Source organism: Triturus cristatus, chromosome 3_1 (assembly GCF_964204655.1).
Source record: "Triturus cristatus chromosome 3_1, aTriCri1.1, whole genome shotgun sequence".
Classification (NCBI taxonomy): domain Eukaryota; kingdom Metazoa; phylum Chordata; class Amphibia; order Caudata; family Salamandridae; genus Triturus; species Triturus cristatus.
Window position 1 is genome coordinate 309,652,980 of NC_140583.1, and position 24,407 is coordinate 309,677,386.

The 24,407-nt window shown below is 44.3% G+C and overlaps 1 protein-coding gene across 1 annotated transcript in view; it reads right to left on the reverse strand.

Moving 5' to 3' along the window:
• LOC146860159 (uncharacterized) overlaps positions 1-24,407 on the reverse strand; it is a 330,246-nt gene that overhangs the window by 136,930 nt on the left and 168,909 nt on the right. Inside the window, exons 11-14 of the mRNA XM_085646318.1 lie at positions 21,635-21,748; positions 10,703-10,898; positions 6,371-6,507; positions 2,469-2,564 (exon numbers count right to left, since the gene is read on the reverse strand). Coding sequence (XP_085502444.1) covers positions 2,469-2,564; positions 6,371-6,507; positions 10,703-10,898; positions 21,635-21,748 — 543 coding nt within the window. The remainder of the gene's footprint in view (positions 1-2,468; positions 2,565-6,370; positions 6,508-10,702; positions 10,899-21,634; positions 21,749-24,407) is intronic.

Sequence of the window (24,407 nt, forward strand, 5' to 3'; positions counted from 1 at the left end):
TCTTCTAGTCTCGTTCCAAAAGATAACATTATGTTTTTTGAACATATAACATGATATCATGGCACTAAAACACCTTAAGAGTGAGGAGTGCTGCCATACGCTGGAGATAATTCTATAAAACATGTATTAAAACAACGGTCTGCGGTACAATTCTTTTGCTCTAAATTGTACTGCAGCATTTTAAACACAAGGAAACATGTACCTCTTGTGTACACACTATGCATGAATTTGACTAAGTATATAGATGAATTAGGTTGAATTCATAGTGGCTTCCTTGCTGAATCCTCCTAGCACCCATGCTGAACTAGAAACAGGGCAACTCATCATCTGTAGCTCTCAAATGCCGGGGCGAGCAACCTGTGGCTCACTAGATGAAGCAGGTGGTAAAAGCAGACGTTAAAGTGGGGCAAAGAGGAGAACACAAGTCGTATCTTTCTTTTATGTTTCTCTGTCCCTTTAATCATTTAGATGTGAATGCCATTAGAAGCTGGTCTTGGTCTAACACATGTAATTGCCAATCATTCTTTGCCAATAAGGATCAGAAAGAATGCTGTGCCTAGCAATGTCATCCCTCCTGGCAGAAAGTAGAAACATAACTCACTGTCTCTGCCAATGAGACAGAAACGTCTCACCCTAGACTCCTAAGTTAGATTTTCTCCTTGATCTGTCAGGCCCCAAAGAGATAGTATCACACTGAAAACTCGCTTACATCTCCTCCACTGAGTTCCGTTTGTTTTCCTTCTAGGCAATCATTGGCCTTAGTCCTCGGGAAAACTGCTATAGGTCATAAGAAGTATGGCACAGAAAGTTTGCATCTGCAAGTGTAGCAGGTAGATTTAATGTGTGGAATGTGGGCTTGAATACAGACTGGGTCCAACTGCGCCAAGACATCTCCTTGTATATATTGCATATCACAACAACCTGATGTGTTTAAACGAGTTTCACTGTAGACTCATCAGGATCATCTCGTAAGTGCCACAGGTGTCAATGCACTTACAGTAGATCTTCTCGGTGGAGTGGGCGCCACATGAGATTCTAGAGGAAGCCCTGGTATTTGAAAATAGTGTGTCCGATGGTTCATGAGTAAAATCTCCAGAATGAAGCATTTGTCTCTCTCTGGAGGTGCACAAGATGACCTCCTGAGTGGACATGGTCTGTCTTGAGAAGCAGGGGAATGCTCTTCAGTGTGAAGATTGTGTGTCATGATAGGTCTAAGATCTCTACAGTGCACAGGAGACGCATGAGGAAGATCTCAATAGTGCATGTGCATCAGTTGAACGAGAAAGGCTTGTGGGTGGAGAAGGCATCTGAGCACAGATATTCATAAGGCAGCATGTATCACAGTTTAAGTATGAGGAAACCACTTGTGGAGAGATGGCATCTGAGCACAGTCATTCACTAGGCTACATGTATCTCAGAAGATGTACAAAGAGATCACTTGTGTAGCGATGGCATCTCGGCATAGATATTCACTAGTTCTCAGTATATGTATCATAAAACCACTAGTGCGGAGGTGGCACCTGGGCATAGATATTTACCAGACCAATATATCTCAGTTTATGTATCATAAAACCACTAGTGTGGAAATAGCAATTCAGCATAGATATTCAGTAGACCGCATGTATCTCAGGAGATGCATGAAGAGATCACTTGTGATGAGATGGCACCTCATCAGGTTACTAAGCGTAGCTGGAATCAGATGGAGTGAAAGACCTGTGCTAAATCCCTCTGATCTAGTCTTAAAAACAGATAGAAAGCACATGTGGGGAATTAGGTATGTAAAGCAGATGCATCTGCTGTATGTATTTTGACTGCATATATTTTAATTGATTATGGTCATATCGAATGTGTTATTTGAATTCTGTATTTTTAGTTCAGAGTATGCACTTGATGCTTTAATTCTCTTAAGTACAGTAATACAATGAAATAAACAAGATATGTGCTACAATGCATGTGTTTTAGGAGTCTGAGGAAGGCCATCCGTGTGGAGATTTTATCTCATCACAGGCATGAACCAGAGAGTATTTGTCTCGGAAGATGCATGAGGAAGTTCACGTGTGTAGGTTTCATCTCAGGAGTTGGGAGCTGTATCAGGAAGACGTCCTGCATGAAGATGGCATCTCTGCATAGATATTTACTAGACCACATGCATCTTAGGAGATATATAAGGAACTCCTGTGTAGAGATGGCACCTCAGGCTAGATATCCGCTATTGTGCATGTGTCTCAGATGTAGAAGGAAGATCTCTCCAGAGCTTGCGTGAAGATGTATGAGTAAGGTCTGCTTGTGTCCTTGGAAGATAAGTATTACGAACCAGGTCTCTGGAGATGCATGATTGGGATCTCTTACAGGGAGCATGCATCTTTAAATTCTGAAAGGGATGGAACACTCGTATCTTCCCATGCATCTCTGAGGATGAGTGGTAAGATCTCCAGCTGGGTTTCTTTTCCCTAGTGATACACACCCACCTCTTCCCATTGAGCAGTCAGTTCCTGGAAGCTGGCCTTCAGCTTGGCAGTGGTCTCTTCATGCTGCTTGTTGACTTTGGCTAGTTCTGCTGCCAACTGAAATAAAGATATATTTTAGTAAACAGAACTGGTAAGAAAAGTTATTTCCATATACATTTAAACTGTTACTCCATATTTCACTTGCTTTTCCATGTCTTGTATACAGCAACAGCTCCTCTGCCGTGGCGGAGGAGCGTCGCCCCACTGGCTAAGAGCCAGCCGCTGAAAAATAAAACAATATATTATTATTGTTTTATCTTTCCGCGGCTGGCTCAGCCAGCATGTGTAGAGAGGGGTGGGGCTCGGCCATGGGAGGGAGAAGGAATGATGTGCATGTGCTCTTCTGTGCATGTCTGTTTGTTTGGCTTGCCGTCTTGCACAGCCAGGTTAGAGAAACAGCAGAGGCTCCCTATGCCTGAGCAAGAGTGAAACCAGCCCACTCAGGTTAATCCCGGCGCTGCTCTCAAAGCATTCGTGATTCAACTCACAGGAGACTTATTTCAAGAGGGAACATTAATCTCATGTGATACACTGGTAGAGCAACACAACTTGCACACAGGGCACTTCTTTATTCAGAGGAAGGTTATCACAGCACTTCACTCTCCCTGAAGCACACCCACCTCTCAGCCGCACACTCATCCCCTGATTGAGCCATTCTACACCATTGGCAATAGTATTCTTGCGGCTCGGGCAATTAATTTAGTCTCAAACTGATACTCTGGGACAGCTGAGGATAAGTGGCAGATAGATATGTACAGGGTGGGCCCTGACTCTGAAAGAGTGGGAGAAAGTCGTATCAGATCCCCATAAGTTGTCTCCCAAGCACTGATTCCAGTATATTCAGTGCAACATATTACACGGTGCGTACCTGGCCAGCGAGCAGCTAAGCAGAATACATCCAGGAGCTATGCCATGCTTGCAGGGCAGAGATCAAGTACATGTTTTGGCACTATAAAAATGTGACAGTTCTTAATTTGAGCCGGTAGAGTGCACCGGCACCCATTTTTGGGGACATGTACCTATTTTTCCTCATCAGACATTGGCCACGAGCAAGAGAGATAAAAACATACAAAGGAAGAAAAAGATGGAAAACCGTCAGAAAGGGAGAAAATAGCCATTTGCATGGCTGGCATAGAGGGGTAGAGAGTGTCTGATAGTGAATGGAAGAGCCATTAGGTTGAGCCTAGACTATGCAGTCTTGACAGTCAGTTCGCCGACATTTAAAAGCACTGCCCGCGGGTTTCTGGGCAGACACCGGCACTCATTCTATTACAAAATAAGCACTGGTTTGTTGTACATTACTTGAGGGAAATCGGCATGAGATTAGCATCCATAGCTTGTCGTACTGACCTGTACAGCCTGGAGAGTTGCATACTTGGACTCTTTAGGTGCCCTAGGACAGATCTAGCCCTCTTACAAGCCAGAAGATCCAGTAAAATGACCTGGAAAGCGACATCTCTCTCCAGGATAAACCTATGGTGGTAATACAGCCTTTTTCACCAACCCCACTGCTCGCACAAAACCCCACAACACTATAGTTAAAGTGCTGCATCTACAACAGGCACTGCACAGTCCTAGGGATCGAGTATACCCATGCACAATATGGCCTATTCTATGGGCCGAGTATGTCACAGTTGAACTGTTGGTGCTGTGTTCCTTAAGTTTCGGTTCCACCCACAGATTTGTTGCATGCACATGTGTGTAGTTCTCCCAGCTCGGTGCTGGGCAGATGCTGTGAACAACTGGAGAATGATTCCAACCAGCCAGTCTATTCACAATAATCACTAACAGTTAATTGCTTCTAATGGCCATAGAGTACTGAGAAATAGGACTGTAACTGCTTGAAACCCTATAAAAATCATTAAAAGAAAACAGAAGGCTTCCAACCATTTGAACGGAATGTAATAGATAAATTACACCAAGCCTGGCATGACTTGGGGAAAGCCTTCAAGGTGTGCTTTCACGAAGAGCGGCAATGATGCTGAAGTCAGGCAGAGAGGCCGAGCTGTCTTCAGAAGGGAAGCCCCTGCGAAGAGTTGAAGTGAAGAATATTCTCCTGATAGGTGCTTCTGAAAGCACTCACCATTATGTACAAAGAGAACCTCGCCAATAAATATGCCTGAACTCTCTAAATGTATAGTCGAAATTGGAGCCAAAACAAATAAAAACATGAGGGTTTATCTGGCTTCTGGGTGTCAACGAGTAATCTACATATTAAAAGTTATTTAGTGTTTAATTTGTAAAAAAAAAAAATAAGTAACTGGAGAAGATCAACGTTTTCTTATCTTCCTTCCTTCCCCATTTTCTGCCTTTTTTTCTCTCTGGATTTGGATCAAAGTCTGATGTCCAAAAATTAAAGCAGACACACCACCAGCAATCACCGGCGCAAATGAATCAGGGAAGGAGAACATGTTTCACGCACAAGAGACACTTCAGATCTCACGGGAGCTCCTTGGGGCTGTGATGAACCTCAAGTGCGTCTAATGAGTTTTCCTTCTCAATGCAACCTTGATGGCTTAGAAAAGTTGCCTGTGAAGTGACCGGACTGTTACTCTTTCCATGGACGTGATTGGAGTTGAGTACCTTGGTAGCAGTTGTATCTCTTGAGCTTTACAATGGTAACACCCTGGTACTCTTTTCTTGATTACGCAGGGATGCGTTCAAGAAATATACAGAAGAGGAGTGTGGAGATGTGGAGATGGTTTGGGGTCCAGCACACATTCTGCTGACCCTCAGCCTCTGCAACACCGATGTGCCATGCACCCAGATCAGAACACATTTCTGGAAAATGCACCGTACATGTCACAGGAACCAAAGTCTAAACTTTGATGGTTGAGCGGACATCTAAGTTGCCACTCCTTGGGACAAAATCGTCACTATGCAATCCACTGGTAATTCAAGAGACGTCCCACAGAACTTCTCCTCTTTTGGTCCGCCTGCAACATTTGATTGAGTAGCAACACACTGCCAGGTAATAGCCTTTTCAGTATTTCATATTTTACACTCATTACTTTCCTGTAGAGGAAAAGGTAGGGATCTGCCCATCAGTGCTTACGTCTGCAGTTCCATGCTTCACATACCTGCCTACATACACTTGGCCCTGAATTACCTCATGTGCGGTATAGGCTAGACTGTAGCAGCATGTCATTAGCTGGCAGTTAAGCCCATCTTAAAGGCTTCACACATAGTCCGAAAGCAATTGGTTTTAGATACTATCTTCATCAAGAAGAAGAATCTCTGGTTTGAGATTCTAATGAATCAAAAAAAAAATAAAGAGGTACTGAGAGCGCCCCTATGGTCCAGCATACATGCTCCCTGATAAATGTATAACCTATGCATACTTACTGTTTACTCAGATCCTTACGGGCATATCCCTCACAATGTGTGTACGCCATTGCTGCTATAATCTGCTAGAAAAATATCTGGGCTCCACCTTCTATTAGATTTACTTTGCCAATTATTGAATCAAAGAACTCTCTGCCACAGCAGTATTCAAAAGTCATGAGGGTCTTCTTTGAAGTTTTGATTCCATGACACAATCAGCAGATGTGATCTTGGCTCAAGCTCTTCATTGCTTTAATCTCAGTTTTAACAAAGGTAAATCAGCCCAAGTCCGAATTTGTCCATAATTATCACTGACACGGTTTCACCAGTAAAGAGATGACACGTACGTTTAACCATTGCAAACTCATTCCAATAGTTTTGTGCAAGTCATAACATTTGAGTAGTTTATCATAGTCATCGACAGCCATGTTAGCTACCATAAAGGGGTAGTCTTGTTGGAAAGCAAGCTGAAACCTCAAGAGATATCCCCGCTCTGCCACTTGCAAGGAATTGAAATGCTTCGATCCTCTTGGTATTACCTTATCACTGATATCCTCAGTGGAGATTCCATGGAGATCAGAGTATTGGATTCCAGGCACTGGTGTCCTCTTGACTGAGATGGTTATCTGTTCTGTGGAGTTTGAATCCCCAAATGCACCTGGGCTACTCGGATTGCCTAAAATTAACAAACACAGAAATAGAAAGCTCGAAAATATCCAGGGTTGATGCGACTGAATAAATAAGGGATGGTGTAAGGTTTGTAAACATTAGCTAGCCTCAGCAAGAAAGGAAGGACTCAGGACCCCCAATCTGTGCCTTTCTCAATCAACCCAGGGCAGAATCGTGTGCTTATTAGAGTATTCCTCTATATGTGGAAGAAGCCTGGGTAACTCACAGGTATGATTGTAAGTTTTAAAGTGTTTTAAAGTGTCCATAGCCATATGTGGATCAGTTTATCCTGCCAGAAAAAATGCAGTTAGCCCTTTTTTATCATACAATGTGCAACACTGAGTTTTTTTGTAGTAAACACAGCTTTAAAAAAGTTGCACATTGAACAAAAACAATTTTCATTTGGAGCACTTCTGATAGTGAGCGGCAGCAGAAGCTTTTCAAATCTGGGTTCACACTGTGGATATCCACCTTTTGGTCATCCCGTCTTATATTTTACCAGAATGTTTTTTGTTCATGCAAAGGAAATCAAAAATTGTAATGTATTACTGCCTCCATCCTGGAAGAGCTACTGAAATACCAAGAAAAAATAGCTGAATGACCATCTCTAATGACCTGCCCCAATGTTATACCCAGTAAAAAAAAAAAATCAGTTCTCATCACCTCATCACAATCATATAAACCCTAGGGCATCAAATGGTTTGACATATGGCTGATGATGTAATAAGGTAGTGCATAGCATAAGTGAGTAACTCTCCTTAACATTGCTTTGACTTGACAGAAGACCACAGAATATCTTGCTCTCTTATGCCTGTTGAGATTGATAGTCTTGGGGCAGTAGTGACAAATTGTTTCTCCTATGAGGAAGACTGAAATAACTAAAGGGTTTTGCTCATGTATCCAAAATAACCCCTTTAGATGTAAATGTGAGGTATTATGATGCCCTACTGATTGTTCTTGTTTGAGTTTCGGGGGTACTGTGTAGTATGTTCTGGTACATGGAGCGTCTAAGCACATCAGTGCCCATCAGGCTTCTCTGTAATGGAGAGGAAAGTCTATTGAAACCATGTGACTAGTGAGGGTACAACCTGACTGAGCATCCTTGGATACATTTTAAACTTCAGTCTTGTGAGATGGAGCATCGTGAGAGAAGCTGTGGTTGGGCAACAAACTCCCTATACACAGGTAAAGGCCCTAGGACAGATGTTGTGTTCCTGTATGGATAAGCTAACCTTGTATTTTGGATTGGGGTTGGCTTGTCTGGATACATGTGGAAGCTTGACTTTGTAAGCACTACTGAAAGAATGACAGGACTGCTGAGCATCCAAAAATATGGAGATGCTGGCTATTGAACCCCTCTCCTGGGCATAGCTATCTTAAATCAAACATTTTGAACAGGTCTGAAAGCAGACATATCAGTCACTGGAGTATACACAGTAAAATGTACTCCCAAGTAATTATCTACCATACTTCACAAGGGAAAAAAAGGATTATCAAACTGAACCTCAAATTCTCTGCATCAGGCAAGTTCAACCCATTTACAACCAACTAAGTCTTTGGAATCATCATAAAGAGCCATGATGTCTATGTTTCCTGAAGCAACATTTTGGCATTTTTGATTAAAAAAAATGAGAAAATGGTAAAAAAGTTTAGATTGTGATATGATTTATATTGTACGTTCACTGCACCGGTTTGGCTCCAAAGTACTGTCCACGAATTGTTGGTTGTGCATTAGCCTTGTCTGGAGAGAGTGTAAATTTGTAGTGCGACTTCTGTAGTAAACAATGGGGTGTTGTCCATGGGGAACAGAGGGGTACTCTAGTCGTGCCACTATCCATTTGCGACTGTGTGTAGCCAGTGAGCCAGTAATGCAGAAGAAGCGAGGTTCTGGATTGATCTTGTTGGCATCATGCCTAGTATGCCTCATTGGTAGAGTGAGTGTTCACAGTGTGGTCTATGTGGAAAGCGATGAGTCGTGCCTCAGGTTGGGACAAACGCCCTAGTGATTCAGCTGTAAACTTACAAAACCGTGATGTAGATGAGTTTGAGATAAGTAGAATTACTCGTGTGTACGTTTCACCTCCAGCTAGGCTCTAAATTGGTGCATTAAGTGTCAGATATTGGAAGAATGTATTGCAAGGTCTTCCTGATTGGGTTGGGAGGGAGCTGGGAACAGCCAAGTCTTCACAGTTCTTCATTATTTTATACAGTGGTTCTGACATTTAAAGCTCACATTGTCAAAAGAGTTCTTATTGCTGGATAGCGCAGTCTACTATATCTCTCTAACGGATACCCAGAGGAACCAGTATTTTTGGTTGAAGATTTTGGCGGGATCAAAGTGGTTAGCCAAGAGTGTTCTACAAGTATGAATCTTGTAGTAGAAATATAAAAGGCATTTTTGTGCACCTGAAAGCAGAAGGCACGTGGGCTTACAGGTTTTTAACAAAAATGGTGTCCTGGAAGCAGACTTTTACTTGCAATGGTGTATACACTAAATGTACTTGTAACACATGTGACTCATAGAATGAATAGATGATGCTCATATCCCTAACTTACAATATTTATTCAAGCAGAAATCTAAGAAGACCACTGTCACGGGGCGGGAGTTCTCAGGGAAAGAAGGGGTCAAACAAAAGACTGGTGGGAAGCCTCGGATGTCATCACACCTCTTCTTTTTCCAAGACAGGATGAATTGAGTGACCCGAGCCCCGTAGCTACCACCGAAAGAAGCTCGTGTCTCTTTAACTGGGACCCAGTCATCGAGGGCTCCAGCCCCTTGACGGACGTCACACACCTCGGGCCAACAAGAGACGACGAGACCCGGAAGAAGGGGTGCATCATTACCAGCGGAGAGGATCGAGGAGAGGTGCAGAGCGGAGTACGGAGGACTGCGGAGGAAACATCGAGCCAAGCGAAGGACCGGAGGAATACGGAGGGAGTATCAACCCGAGGGGAAAACCGTAGGAGCACGGAGGACGCACCACGCCAAGGAGAAGCGGAGGAGAGTCGAGAAACAGCGGGAAAGCCAGGAGGCCACCGAGGACACGCTTCGCTTAGCCACGTTCCTGAAGGAGCGTGGCTCAGCCAGGTACGAGCGCGATTTGCGGGCCGGGCAGGGAGGCGGGAGAAGCCTGAGGGGTAGAGACGCCAGCCCTCTTGTGCACTCGTCAAAACGCGGCCCCAAACCCAAGACCGTCACCCCCTTTGTGCCCGGCAGTGACTCACTGGTTTTGGTTGGTGCTCCTTCACCCCCTTCCCCAACACTAATACAGCGAGGCTGTACCACTGACACCCTGTTTCCGTCTTCCTTTTCTTTTTGAGCCCACGAGTTTGGCGTCATCACCGGCTCGCTTCTGGGACGAGCAGAGAAGAGAGGGAGAGAACCAGGGAGAAAGAGAAGAAGACCTAGAGAGCGGGTGAAACACCAAAAGGACATATAGACTATATCATTCTTTTGCCGGTATATACTGGCTGCAAGGAGAAGACGTGTACCTTTCGAAATAAAACCCGCTTTGACCCGCCCTAGAGTCCCTGTCATTACTTCAGAACCGCTACAACCACACAGTTTGTAGAAAATACATTCATGCGCTGGATACGATACAGGAGCTGTTCAACCAGATAGTTAGGCATGATCTCCAAGTAGATTGTGATAACATGAGTTCAAGTCATGAATGTAAACACTTTCCACAAGGTTCTATGTGGAAAATACAGCTGGTAAAGGGCTTAAATGACATTTTTCCAAAGAATGGAGAACACATTTTACATTTTCATTAATATAATAATTTACAAAATCATTAATCATGTTCCTCTAGGTTAGCGGCCTATAGTGGGCAATAATACATTAACAAGGGTAATGCTTGTTTACCAATAACTGTGTATTTTGGAATCTATTGTGAAAAGGAAGACAGAACAAGTAAAAGAATTAAAAATACTTGTTCGTTCAGACTGTTCGCTGTTGTCAAGAGTGGCGGCAGCATATGTGCAAGGCCAGCTTTGACTGGACCTGTACATAGACTTGCCTGACACTCTTCAAACCTCTACAGAGGAAGGTACGTACGCATTTGTACTACACTGTAGGGGAGTGCAGCCTACGACTTGCTAAGTCACTGGAAAGTGGCTAAGTTAATGGAGAAGGAAGTTGTCAACTGTAAGGAAATTGTCAGCTGAATCCGCATCAGGCTTTCGCCATGTTTTCTCCTCACCTGTCTCCTCTCGGTCACACTGTGGGTGCTCCAGCAGTTCTGGGGGCGTCACCGGGCTGCTCCTCTCCTGGATGTCGACCTCCTCTAGAACCTGCGATCCTTCATCTGGAGAGTTTCCTCCAGAGTGAGAGGCGGGAGGCGGAGCAGAGAAGGGGGAGAAAGGTGGAGGAGTAGGGCTGGCAAATATAGTTGGGGACTAAGTGGAGGCACAGAAATGGGGACTCATAGAATTGGGAATGAGGATAGTGGTGGAAAGGAATGAGGAGGCAAGTAGGAAGTAATGGCAGAATGAGACATAAAATACATTACATATCGTTTATAAATTTACAGTTCAATTCAGATTGAAGGCAGACGTTGTGCGTTTCGCTGAGAAGCACTGTAATAGCTAAACTCTAATTGGTTACAGGTGATACCTATAGTTATGTTATGCAGGTTTTTTGTATAGCGTACGGCTACTCGAAAGAGTGTCCCGACGCTTTGAATTGCACACTAATCGCAGACACACAACAGGGAAAATGAACAGAAACAGAAGAAGAGGAAACCTGATAGGACCTGGAACTAAGAAGTGAAAAGCCAAGTTTTAAGCCCCTTCCTAAAGGCCAACAAGTTAGGGGTGCTGCGCAGGGACACAGGCAATTTATTCCACAGCTGAGGCGCTAAACATTTAAAGGAGCGGCCACCGATGCGAGCTCTCTTCGCGCGGGGCACTACAGCAAAAAACAAGGCTTCAGACCTGAGCGATCTGGCAGGACGGTAGAAGGACAGCCTTTCCTGGAGATATTTTGCTCCAGATCTGTACAAGGCTTTGTGTGCCAGGGTGAGAGATTTAAAAACTATCCGCTTCCGGACAGGAAGCCAGTGCAGAGCCTCCAAAAGGCCCGAGGCTCTGGCACGGCGAGGTAGTCCAAAAATAGCACGTGCTGCCGAATTCTGAACGACCTGTAGTCGTTGAAGCAGGTATTCTGGCAGGCCGAGATAGAGAACGTTGGAATAGTCTATTCTCGAGCCTATCATCGCCTGCACCGTGATCTTCCTATGTTCCTCCGATAGCAAGGGAAGGAACTTGCGAAGCATCCGGAGTAAGCCAAAGCAGGTCCCTGTGAGACCGATTACCTGCGAACGTAGTGTGAGGCCATTGTCGATCTTAATCCCAAGGTTTTTCGCTACCTGGGACGAACTTGCTGGTGGAAACATGTTCTCTGGCCACCACACTTTCCAGTCCGGGTCCGAGCTGCACCCAAAGAAGAGGACCTCGGATTTATCCGAGTTGCACTTGAGGCTATTATGATGGAACCACTGAAACACAGCCTCAAGGCAACCCTGGATCCTACCTCCATCGAAGTCCGCACCCCTCTCACGGGTGTCATCGGCATAAGAAACGATCTGGGCCCCGAAAGACTCCGCCAGGGCCGCCAGAGGGGTCATGAAGATGTTAAATAGAGTCGGGCTCAGGACAGAGCCCTGAGGAACTCCGACACCCAATGGCGACATCTCGGCGGAGCAAGCAGAAGCCCAGACCGATTGTCAACGACCTGCCAGGAAAGATCGAAACCACTGGAGCACCGTCCCACGAAGACCAATCTCTGAGAGTCTAGCAAGCAGACCCTCATGGGGGACGGTGTCAAAGGCCGCCGACAGGTCTAACATCACCAGCATCGCTCTCCCACCCGAATCCAGCACCTCCTTTATCGCCTCCGAGACTTCCAGGAGGGCTGTTTCGGTGCTATGATTGGTGCGAAAACCCGACTGGGTAGGGTGCAGTAGATCGTGGGCCTCCAAGTAATCGGCAAGCACCCTATGCACGTGCTTTTCAATGTGACATAGTGACACTGACAGGGAGCTGACATGTCTGGGGTTACATTGTATGTAATTTAAAGGTCAACAAGATTAGGGTGGCTAAAATAGGACATAAGGTCCATGGAGTTTACCATTCCTAAAATGGCCACGATGTGGCCATTCCGTTGAAGCCATCTCTAGAAAGAGCGACATTACGCTCCTTTTGGTCTCAAGTGCCATCACATGAAGGTATATCACACAGCCTATGACCTCAATGATCAGACGTTCTGTGTGTATACCAGTCCAGAGGTTGCAGCATGTGCCCCATATAGGAGCTGTAAACAGGACATAGTATATAACTAGCTGCCACTAAATGACGCCTTAGCATAGTAAGTAAAACAAATAATCAGCAGGCAGAAGGATACTCCGGCAGGACCTCTTCTTGAGCCAATCCACTGTTAAGTAGACCCAAAGTAAGAAATAAGAAATATGCTAAAATCATGCAAGGCCGGTGGACCTCACATTAGGCAACTTTCTCCAATCACCTTCCAGCAGCAGCTAATATAAATTCTTTCTTTTCTGGCACCAACCAACCAGCGCAAGATAGCTTAAATGGTTCACAAGCAATCCTACCTTGAGTTCACATACCAAATCCAACTCTGGTTGATACCTTTGCCAACCAATCACAGCACAGCCACTACCCCACCTCTTAACCAATCACAGCATTTTAGTCAATATCTCAACTACAAGGCTGCCACAGAAACCTAACAACATTCACAGCTGAGTTTCTACTCCCACAGATCTTCCTGATTGCACTTACTAAACAAGCGCCTACGCAAGTTAAATACACCACGAGCAAGACATTTTTTGTGTTAAGATGTGAACCTAATCCTAATTACTTACTTATTTAGCATTTGACAATTTAAACAAATGCAGTTCCTCTTACACTGGTATCTTCATTGTGCTTTGACATTGTAATTCTCATCCCTCCATACACCAGAATCCTACCCCAATCACAGCCACCCCTTTCAATGCATTCCCTCATTTCCTTGTGATGTTAGTGCGCTGTTGTACTTCCTCAGATCCACCCATGTCCTCCATGCCCCCTCGTTTTGACACCCAAAATAGTCTCTCTTTTCCATCATAATTCAACTTGTGCAATTTCAGACAGCAGGCAGAAAACTAATAAATCCTAAATAATACACATTAAGTGTAGTGAACTAAGTAATAGAAAGAACATACATTTCTACAAATACATAAATTGAATGAAGCAAGATAAAAAGAGATGTCCCTCTAATCAATAAACAAGGTAGGCCAGTAGAAACTGTCTGAGGCAGGAAACAGAATCAATATAATTTTCCGTTCCTCATGCAAGTATGCCGGGCATGACAAATTGCTCTAAACTATTACAGAAAGGCGTTGGAGAATTTATAAGGTGTGCACAGATTATATGTCAAAAAAGCATAAGCGGAGATTTGCAGGAAATGGGTTAGTGTTACATAAAAATCAATAAACACATGAAAAGAAAGTAGGTTTAGCCTAAGAATTGGAAAAAAGAAGGTGTGTTGCCCATAATCGAAAAAGATTAAAACGATTGGCTCCAGAAATTAAAGATAAGGTACCGATTCTACCTGTGAGAGTTTCCCATGCAGCTGATCAAGGATCCCTGGCGCTAACTGGAGGCAAAGGCTCATATCTCCCTGTAAGAAAATACTGACAGCCACGAGCATTGGCGGAACAACAACAGGGGTAGACTGTCACAAAAGAGAAGACAGCATCTCCAGCAAGTGGAGCTTAGGTGAGAAAAACAAAAGAACGAAATTCCTGGGAGCGTATCCATGTTCCACTAACATTAGCCCCGTAACCAGGTCTGGAGAAAAGAGGTGAACTGAAGCCATGGAAGAACTATGGACAGGCAGAGGTCCTGCAAACCCTAGAAAGGTCCAATGGATTGCTTGAGTGTGAGGGAAATCAGTGTGAGGAGGAGATGACAGACCAAGGTCCCACAAAAGGTGGAAGATATATAGTGGATGAAGGAAGGTTTTGGAGAATTTGAAATTGTTGAACAACAATTAATAAAGTAAGCATCCAGGGTGTTATGTTTGATGAAATGAAAATGTATGAACTTAAGAGTTACAGCAGAGGCAGACTATTTGGATTCTGTGAATGTATACAAACCATCGGTATCAAGCACTACCCGATAGTAATGCTCAACTGACTGCAAGCAACACTTTATACCCACAAGCTCAAGGACAGGCCTACACTTTAGAGTTGGCTTTCGTATTGGCAAGGTAAGCCTATTCCTCATCGGCCTTCTAGTATTTTTTTTTAATTTATTTTGATGGCTCAGTCTCCTCTCCACTATTTCCAGCAGAGGACTTCCCTATTGGTTACACAACCCAAGTCTGGTGGCTCAGTTGATTGTTGCATCGATTCCGGGAATCTGTGTTTGATCTCATGATCATGGGTTCAAATGCTACCAACCATTTACACTCCTGTGGTAGATAAAATCAGTACCATTGAGCTGGGTATCATTAAACATATGATATTCAGCTCCAAGATCCCTCAAGGGTGCACCCGCACTTTACAAATACACATTATCTTATTCTCCTAGAGCTAGGTCATCCTATTACCAACAAATTCCTTAATATCCCACCACTGTATAGTACCAATTTTCATACCCATATTGCCCATGCACTCTCACTTGTGCCCTTTGCCCTTTAACAGTTCCCTCTGATCAGGTAATTGGTTTGCCACTACCATACCAGAGTATGGTCCTTTAATTAGGTAACATACCTCTGAAATAATCTGTAATTTCATATATTTGGTATTTATTTGGATTATGTACAGCATTGCACACCATTGATATCCACCTCAAAGAGCTCTGGATGTGGGTCGATACATAGGAATTCAGCAGTCACAGCAGGAAATATATTGGATTTAGGTGTCATCAACATGGTGTTGTCCTCCTATGATTGATGTCCCACAGTATTTAACACTTTGGCTAGCTCTTTCCTCACCCCACCCCAAATATTTGGAGGGATTCAGAGATGCATTGTTAGCCCTGTCTGATGATACCCAATTTTAAGTGAATGATTCCGACGAAGACCTGGACTTTGGCTCTTACAGAATTGTATCAAAGCAGTAGATTCTATCTATTTTCACCATATTCTAGTCTATCCCTTCCCTTTGAAATTTAATTGAGTCGGGGGGCAAAAGAGCAAGTGACATGAAATATAATGTTATACAATTCAAAGAAAGAAGTCATCTTGTTTAGCACTAATGGAAGAACTCTGTTTCAAACCGTCTCTTTCCTGTCCCTCAGACTTAAAGCTTCCAACTTTTTAGTTCTCCTTGAAGCCAAGAGTCCCTTCTTCCTCAGACCCGTGCAGAAGACAACAGCTGTTTCATTTAGCTTTGTTGTCTGCAAAAAACCATTCACTTTGTTCCCTTAGACCATTTAGCCATTATTATTGAGACTACTTAAACCATGTTAGACAATGCTAATGAGCACTATATTGGTCTCCATTAGGTCACTATTCACAGGCTGGCATTATGTTAGCTGTCTGATTGGTTGGCTCTGTAGAGATGTGACACAGGAAAGAGAATTGTGTGTAGAAGGAGGATGGAGAATTAAAATAGCTGATTAGCTTCTTGGTGGCAGGTCTTTTGGAAAAGATGGATTTTCAAGCCCTTGGAGAATGTTATGAAACCACATCTTGCCTCAAGTGTAGGAGGCAGCACATTTTAAAGTGATGAATCATGTGCATGTTAAGGTCCCCACACTCAGCATATTTATATTACTCCCAAATATCTGTATGTTCCACTACCTTCTAAACCTGCATTTTCACTCCACCACTAGACCTTGCATACTACACTTCCTCTAAAATCAACCTAAATTCGAACCTATTCCCCAAATTGCCATTTTCCTGTTTTATTCAACAAATTAAATACCTCCACTGATAAATCACGACAGACACCTTCACTAATTTTGCCTGTTGATTCTTGGATATGTTTTAAGACATTTTCTGATGGCGGGTGAGTAAGGTAAGACTCCAATGTGAATGACTAGCAGGGCTGGACTTTTAGGTCAAGAGGTCCCTATTTTTCTTCCAGGTACCTGAATTGACCCAAGATGGCAGGGATACTATTTGTACAGAGATTGAGAACACAACGGGAAAGCCATGGGCTCGCTTAGTATTATAGCTCAAGAGGAGCAACAGCATGTTAAAAGTCATCCTACATAAAGGGCTATCCATCCCATTTGAAATTTAATTGGAGCAGGGGACACAAGAGGAGGTGACATGAGCATACCAGGTAAAAAGTCAACCAAGATCACCATACCGGGTGTATTTAAGTGATCTACCAGCATGACTTCAGAGGGAAAGCTCACCTGATAGAAGATATTGAGGTGATTGCTTAATCTTCTATAGTGTTAATTGTACCAAACAGGTCATGTGATAATAGGAGTAAAAGTGATGAGGTAGGGAGAGGTTAAGTGACCTACTGGCATTGACCTAAAGACTGTAAATGCAGTGTCCATTGTACGAAAAATACTGTAAAAGTGAGGAGACTGAAAAGGAAATTTGATTCCAGGGACAGGAGATTTTCAATCTTGTCAGAGAAAAAAAGAAGAGCAGAAGCAGTGACATGACAATATTGTGTAGAAGAAAGAAGATGAACCTCAGCACAATACACAGTGAGAAACAAGTAGGCTGTTGCAGGGAGGAATAGTCATTGAGGCTACACTGGAGTAGTTTAATATGAGACTGGAGGAATGGTAAGTGCCCGCGACAACTGTCACATCTGATCTAGAAGACCAGAATACAGCAAAAGAACTTAGGGTCTCATACTCAGCTGCGCTTTAAGTCACTGTCTAGTCAGAGGTGTGCTCACATAAAAAGAAGAGAGGAGAGATAAGAAATTGAAAAATAATTAAGGAAAAAATTATTGAATTTCACCTAATGGGACTGTAAAAATCCTCAAAGCTGTTCTTTGATTTTCACTGTTGTCAATTTGAAGGTGAACTTATTTGGGATTACGAATACCCAGCAAATAAAGCTACAGTTTCACATGTTATATGTATATGTCTTATTTTAATAATGTGCACTGTTCCACTAAACATTCAAGTAACGTTTACCATTTCATTCCTACATTGAAAGGAACAGGCTGATTAGGCACACAATTCCACATCAAATATTGTTAATGCAAGACAAAAATGATAATTTCAAGCACAAAAAAGAAATGTCTTTATCAATGCGGCCGCAGTGCTGGCCCGGTTCTAGAGGGTGGGCAATGTGGGCCAGGCAGAGCACAAGCCCAAGATGGCGCCGCCGATCCTTCCTGCGAGGCACCCGGAGTGCATCTAAGTCTCAGCCGCCACTGCGAGACCAGAGACCAGGCGGAGGGGAAGGAATCCGAGCAGCGGGTCCGGTACGAGGAGAATGGTGACTCCGCCGAGAGGCTCCCCCACTGCGATGCAGTGCACAGGCGGCTGAGGGGGCGCACGGCCCCGGGGCAGAGCTTCACGATGTTGTAGCACCTCGCCTGACTCAATGCGCCAAGGAGGTGAGCGGGGCCCGGGAAATGAGGCGGAGCGGACTCCCTGCTCTAAGCAACACCACACCGGGAGCATATGAGTCCTAAGCTGGGTGGAAGGCTGGTAGTGGCGCCTGACCTCAAGATGGCGTCCAGGCGGAGGTCTCGCTCACGATAGGGGAACAACTAAATACATTGGCTACTAGTCTGGGGGACAGACATAGAAAGCCATAGATCTGAAGCATCTTATCCATTAGTGCAAGGTGAAAAGGCTGATGCACACCGCGCTGCCAGAAACAAAGCTATACCACACGCCTGACCCTAAGATGGCCGCCTCAGGCTGAACTTGGCAAGACCACCATTGACTCGGCTCCCGATCGACAGCCAATACTCAGCATCCGCCTACACGAAGGGGCCGCAAAGCGGAGGGGAGCTGCCCGCCCTAGAGAGGAAGGTCTGCAACACAGCCCTTATGCCACCGAAGAAAGTGGCATAAATGGAGTGGTGCCCAAGTGTGGGACTCCTGAGGGCGCAATAGCTCAGTGGCCTGACCTGAACACACACTACTACTTCTGGCTCGGGTGCTTCCAGCCTGGAGACGCGGTGGGGCTCCGCCACGTACTGACCTTGATCCTAGATCTATAGACTAGAGGCCTGAAGGCAAGATTGATGTGTTGTCCCACAATCTACAGACTTAGGCTAGTGGGAGGACGAAGCGAAGGGTGTTTCCCAATTCCACCGGGACCGATGCCTTCGATTAAACTATGATGATGCCCTATGAGCAAAAAACTGAATCTGTTTGTAATTACCGCTGAACTTGAGTACCATCGGCCGTTACCCGGTGGAGCTGTCCCATGCAGTTATAGAGGAGTCTGGCCATGGTTCACCGCCTCGGCCTTCACCTACCCAGCCGGACATCGGACATTGTTTTTAACGGTGCTTCACACTCTTGTCTATCTTTCACTTTGACTGTTTGTTTCCCCTGAAGTCCCTTCCCCCCCTCTGGTCTGCCTGACGCTATCTGCATTCCTTTTCCCCGGTTTACCTTTCCCCCTCTAACTTCCATTCCACATAAGGCGTTTCTGTCTTTGCTATGTAACTCAAAAATAAACTATGTTATCATGTAATCTCATGTTTTTCTACTATCTGTTCTCACCGCGGAGTCCGAACAACCTTGGCCGATGCCCGGTGGAGCTGTCCTATGCAGCTATAGAGGAGTCTGGCTGGGGTTCACTCCCTCAGCCGTCACCTACCCAGCCGGACATCGGACATTGTTCTTAACAGTGTTTCACGGTCTTGTTTATCTTTCACTTTGACTGCTTGTTTCCCCTGAAGTCCCTTCCCCCCTCTGGTCTGCCTGACGCTATCTGCATTCCTTTTTCCCCTGTTTACCTTTCCCACTCTACCTTCCATTCCACATAAGACGTTTTGTCTTTGCTACGTAACGCGTAAATAACGTATGTTATCATGTAATAGCATGTTTTTCGACTGTCTGTTCTCACCGCGGAGTCCGAACAACCTTGGCCGATTCCCAGTGGAGATGTCCTATGCAGCTATAGAGGAGTTTGGCCCTCGGCCGTCACCTACCCAGCCGGACATCTGACATTGTTTTTCCTCGCCTCTACCTTTCTCTTATGTCTATACTTGGAATCTGTAACTGAAGTAATTATGTAATCTTTAACTTGCTGATCCTCATGTAAAGCGCTATACCTACGGGTCTAGCCAGCGCTATATAAAACTTTGCAAATAAATAAAATAAATAAATAATGCTTTGTTTATGCTGCCTTTCGGTACTATTTGGCTGGTGGACAGCGGGGAGCTTGAATTTTTTGGTCTGTTTCTGCGTGCCCAGTTTCTAAAAGTATAACATAAGTCAATATTATTTGGCATCACAGGCGATTGAATTAGCTGAAAATGGGTAAATTCAAAGTTGCTCTATATTGGGCGACCCCAAAATATGTCTTTCCCCAGAGCTCCAGAAATCCTTAAGATAGCACTGTCCAACAACACTCTCCTACCCTTCCAAATTCCGCAAAGTTTTACTGTTAATTGTATCTAAAAGCTTAATCACTTGACTCACTCTTTCCCTCTTCTGCATTAGCTACATTGGCTTCCTATTTTTTAAGGAATAAGTTTAAAATGACTTTGAATAACTTTCAAATCTACCTACGTTCTTGCTTGATACCATCCCTCATGCCCCACCCTCTTAAAATCCCTGCTCCGACTCTCAGTTTCAGGGCCGGCTCTAGGGCGGTGCGACTGGTGCCACCACACCGGGTGCTGACTTCGTGGGGGTGCCGTGTTTGCAAGTTTATTATGTTTTCAAAGCTCCTGTTGCGACGTCCCTTTCCTTCAGCAATTACCAGGCATCACAACAATGTCAAGTTAACTCCTGTGATAAATGATCTTCCTGGAGAGAGATTCGGTTTTGTATAGTTGATGTTTTGACTTATGTAAGGGTAGTGCAGAGGGATAATATGCCTGCTGCAAAGAAGGTGTACCATACAGATTACAGAGTGCATATACTGTAATTAAATCAGCAGGTTCCTGGTTTTAAAAGAGACATACCTTTGTTACTTGCAACTTATAACTTAAAGTCTTAATATAGAATAGTGAGCTATTAACTTTCATCATAGAACTGCATACACACTGCAAAGTATACATACGAGCATAGATTAATGTTGCAAATGGGTTAATTTGGGTAGAAATCAATTTATGTTATTAAAGAAAACTCCCAACTATGCTGTTTCTTTTTCTGCTCCGAGTTTGTGTTTCTCCACACCAAGCACTCCTAAACTATATGCCCACCAGTATGGATGACATGTGACTCCTTACCTTTAGTCCTTTGGCTTATGTAAAATTTCCTATACACTGATTTACACAGGTATGTTTGATTGTCTCTGTGTAATGTGTGTGTGATGCAAAGTGCTCGGACATCCTTTACTGGTCTGAGTGGCGCTATATAACCATTTCAATGCATCTGAGAGAGACTGGTTATGGAGACTTGGTCACTGTTAAAGGGTGCTAGTGAGAGAATCCGTGGTGGAGGTGGTCATTGGGGGCGCCAACTAACATTGTCGCACTGGGCGCCACCAGTGCTAAAGCCGGCCCAGCTCAGTTTCTTCTTTCTCATTCCTCCCCTTGCGTCTCTTTCGTGTCCTACTCCTTTCATCTTCTCAATCCACCAATTAGAAAGCCCCCGCCCTCAACACTCAGTCTTTGCTGAAAACTGAAAACACATCTTTCCTTCTTTCCCATACATCTTGACTCATCCAGGCTCAACATCCAACAACAATATGTAATTTTCCATAATGCGTCGTTGCCCAACCTGCTGTTGTCTTTGTATTTCTGGTGTGTATGGTGCCTTAAATTAAAAGTGCCATAAAACGAATGAATCAGTAAGCAAAATTAAACTTGTGTGTAAATATGGCTCTTGTTGGTGTCACAAGAGGTAACTAGAGTACTCCAGGTTTGTTTGGACAAAAGGTTTTCACATTTCAGTTCCAGTCATTGCTCCCAAACTTCCAATGTCTTCAGCTAGCATAATGACACCTCCCTCCAATATCTACACCCCCCATCGTCAAACCACCTTAAAAGCCAAGAGACCAGGAAACCTACCTTCAAGGTGCCTGAGAACTCTGTTCCATCCAGCTCGTCATGGATCTCGAGTTCCTTGTCTAGTTCTACGTCCCATTCAGAGGCACTCATGCTGGAAGTAGCACGGTCACTCCACTGAGTCAGGAGGGAATAGAGAAGCCTGGGTGATCATCGAATAGAGGCAAGCGTGTGAGTATAACTTTACAAAGATAACAACTTCAAGATTCCTGGATCTGAACAACAGTTGGTGGATAGTTCCAGATTACTGCTCTGGCTCCAAATCAACTTTATCAACAGTGCACTATTCTGCCCACTCAAGATGTGTCCTTACCCCTTTACATGAATTACTAGCTGTGGTACTGTGATGATCCTATCACTTGACCTTGTTTTCAATCAAATGAAATGAATATAAGAGAAATATATATAGAAACCTTTCTGGGTGCTTGCAGAAGCATATATAAAATGATTTAAAAACTAATTGCAGATCACTATTTGATTATATGCTTGTTTGTAAAAATATTCCTTAGGTGCGAGGAAAGGAAATGGATTTGATACATGTGAATTTGGAGACCGGGAATCATTCCAATCGTTTTTTGGCAGCAGAGATGCTGCTGAGTTCCTGAAGATTTATAAATCTGATTTGCTGAAATTTATATCTGTCTCAGCATTTCTTCCACTGTTTTCTGCTGACTTCCACCATTCGTGCACATAAAGGGAGTGCTATGCTCTACTGAAACAGCAGGGAACGTGCCAAGCCTAGGCAGCGGCCATCTTGCCTACTCCATTCCTTGTTTTCTGAACCTATGCATCAAGCAGAAGCTGGCAAAAGTGCATGCTTTGGGAGCGGTGATTTCAGCTTCTAAATAGATACAGCCAATTTTGTTTGTGCTCAATAAACCCTTGACATAGAATTGCATATATAGAAGCACTTGTGCGGCTATATGGATACTAAGGGCCATGATGAAAAGTAAAAATTCCAGTGTGGTCTTTCACCATCCTCAGATTGCCCAAAGGGTAAAAACGGTTGTATGATACAACCAGGCATGCATAAAGCAAGCATGCCTCAACAACGCGGTCTGAACCACGGCCGCGTCTTTACCACGCATGCCTTTACATCAAATTTTGTTGTAAAGGCATAACTGCTAAAGGGATATGTGTGAGAAATTGTACACCCCAGCCCCCTCGCCCTGTGCCCTAACAGCCAAAACCCCAGCCAGTGCTTAATTTGTAAACAAAATAGGTGCCAGGGCTCTAGTCAGGAGGTCTCTGCAGCTTGCGCCATCCATTGCCACTGCCGTTGTTGCCAATGGCAGGGCCTACACAACTACTACTAGCCAGCACACGACAAGTGTAACAATGCAGCCTATTCCAGGCCCCCAAAGCTATGGCAATAGCTTGGGCGGCAGGTGTTAGTTGTTTTTAATGCATACTGAATTAATTATCAATTGCTTTTCTGCTGTCATAAAGTGCCAGGGTAGACAATTGAATACCCATGTCGACAACTAAGTGCTGGTGCCGAGCACCGGAAACCACTAGCTCAAATTAAGCACTGACCCCAGCTCTGCAATCCAACCCACCCCAGCCCTTAAAACTACCCCAACTCCACACCCTGAGCCCTATATCCCCGCCCCCTGATCAAAAAACTACCCCGACCCCTAGCCCCCCCGTCCTGAGACCTACAGCTGACCCCCAGCCCTTAAAATTACCTAATCTCCCCGGCCCGAGCCCTAAAACCTGGCTCCAGCCCTAAAAAGTACCCCATCCACCCCCTCCTCGGGCCCTAAAACCCTGCCCCTGCCAAAAAACGTCCCTGATCGCAGCCCCCCTGCCCCGAGCCCTAAAATTACAACCACTCCTGGAACCTGGCACTTCTCCCCCACACCCAGCACTAAAGCCACCCTGGCCTCAGCTCTATAAACTACCCCGACACCCCCCCCACCCTGAGCCCTAAAACAGGCCCCCAACCCTAAAAACTACTCCCCCCTCCCCACCCCCCGAAAGACTCGGCCCCTACATCACTTACCAGGCCGCCTCCCATCGCTTTCTCATCCGACCCTTCCTGTTCTGCACATCAAGACCGCTGACTGCCTTATCCATGCAAATGCGTGGTTAAGGCATATAGGTGGTTCAGGCAAGCGTTGTTCCACTTGAGCTGAAACAGGATGTGTGGCCCAGCCCCCATTGCAAAGGCGTTTCCTGGTAAAAACCTGACACTTTCAAATTAGGAAATTTACACGTGTTTTTCCCTTTTATTAGTGGCCCGAAGTACACATATTGCTGAGAGTTTTAACATGGAATTGACATATCTACTTAGAATAGCACAAAGTGTTCATTTAAGTTCATTAGTTGATATTTAATCTACCAAACATTCCACTTAGTCTTTGGAGACCACAGTAACTCCAAGCATTGGCAAAGGAAATAAGGCCGGGGTTAGCCGTCAGCCTTGTGGCTTCTTTTTTGTCTTCGCTTTTGTACAGCTTGATGGTTCAGGAATTTGCAAGACATTCACCTATATAAGTAAAACATTGGCTAAATTCAAAAATATTTTTTTAATCTCACAAAGCACACATTTTCAAAGCAACCCAACAACAAACCAATGGATGAAGAGGGCTGGCTGAAAGGTCCTATAAGTAAGTACATCATATTTATAATTTTAGTAAAATCAAAAGGTCTTGGCTAATGTCAGACCACAAAAGCAGTTGCTTAGTGGATATAATGAGCTTCCCACTGTTTTACTCCAATACTCTGCACATAGACCATTCCAGAAAAGAAAGCTTCTACACTGCAATTGGTG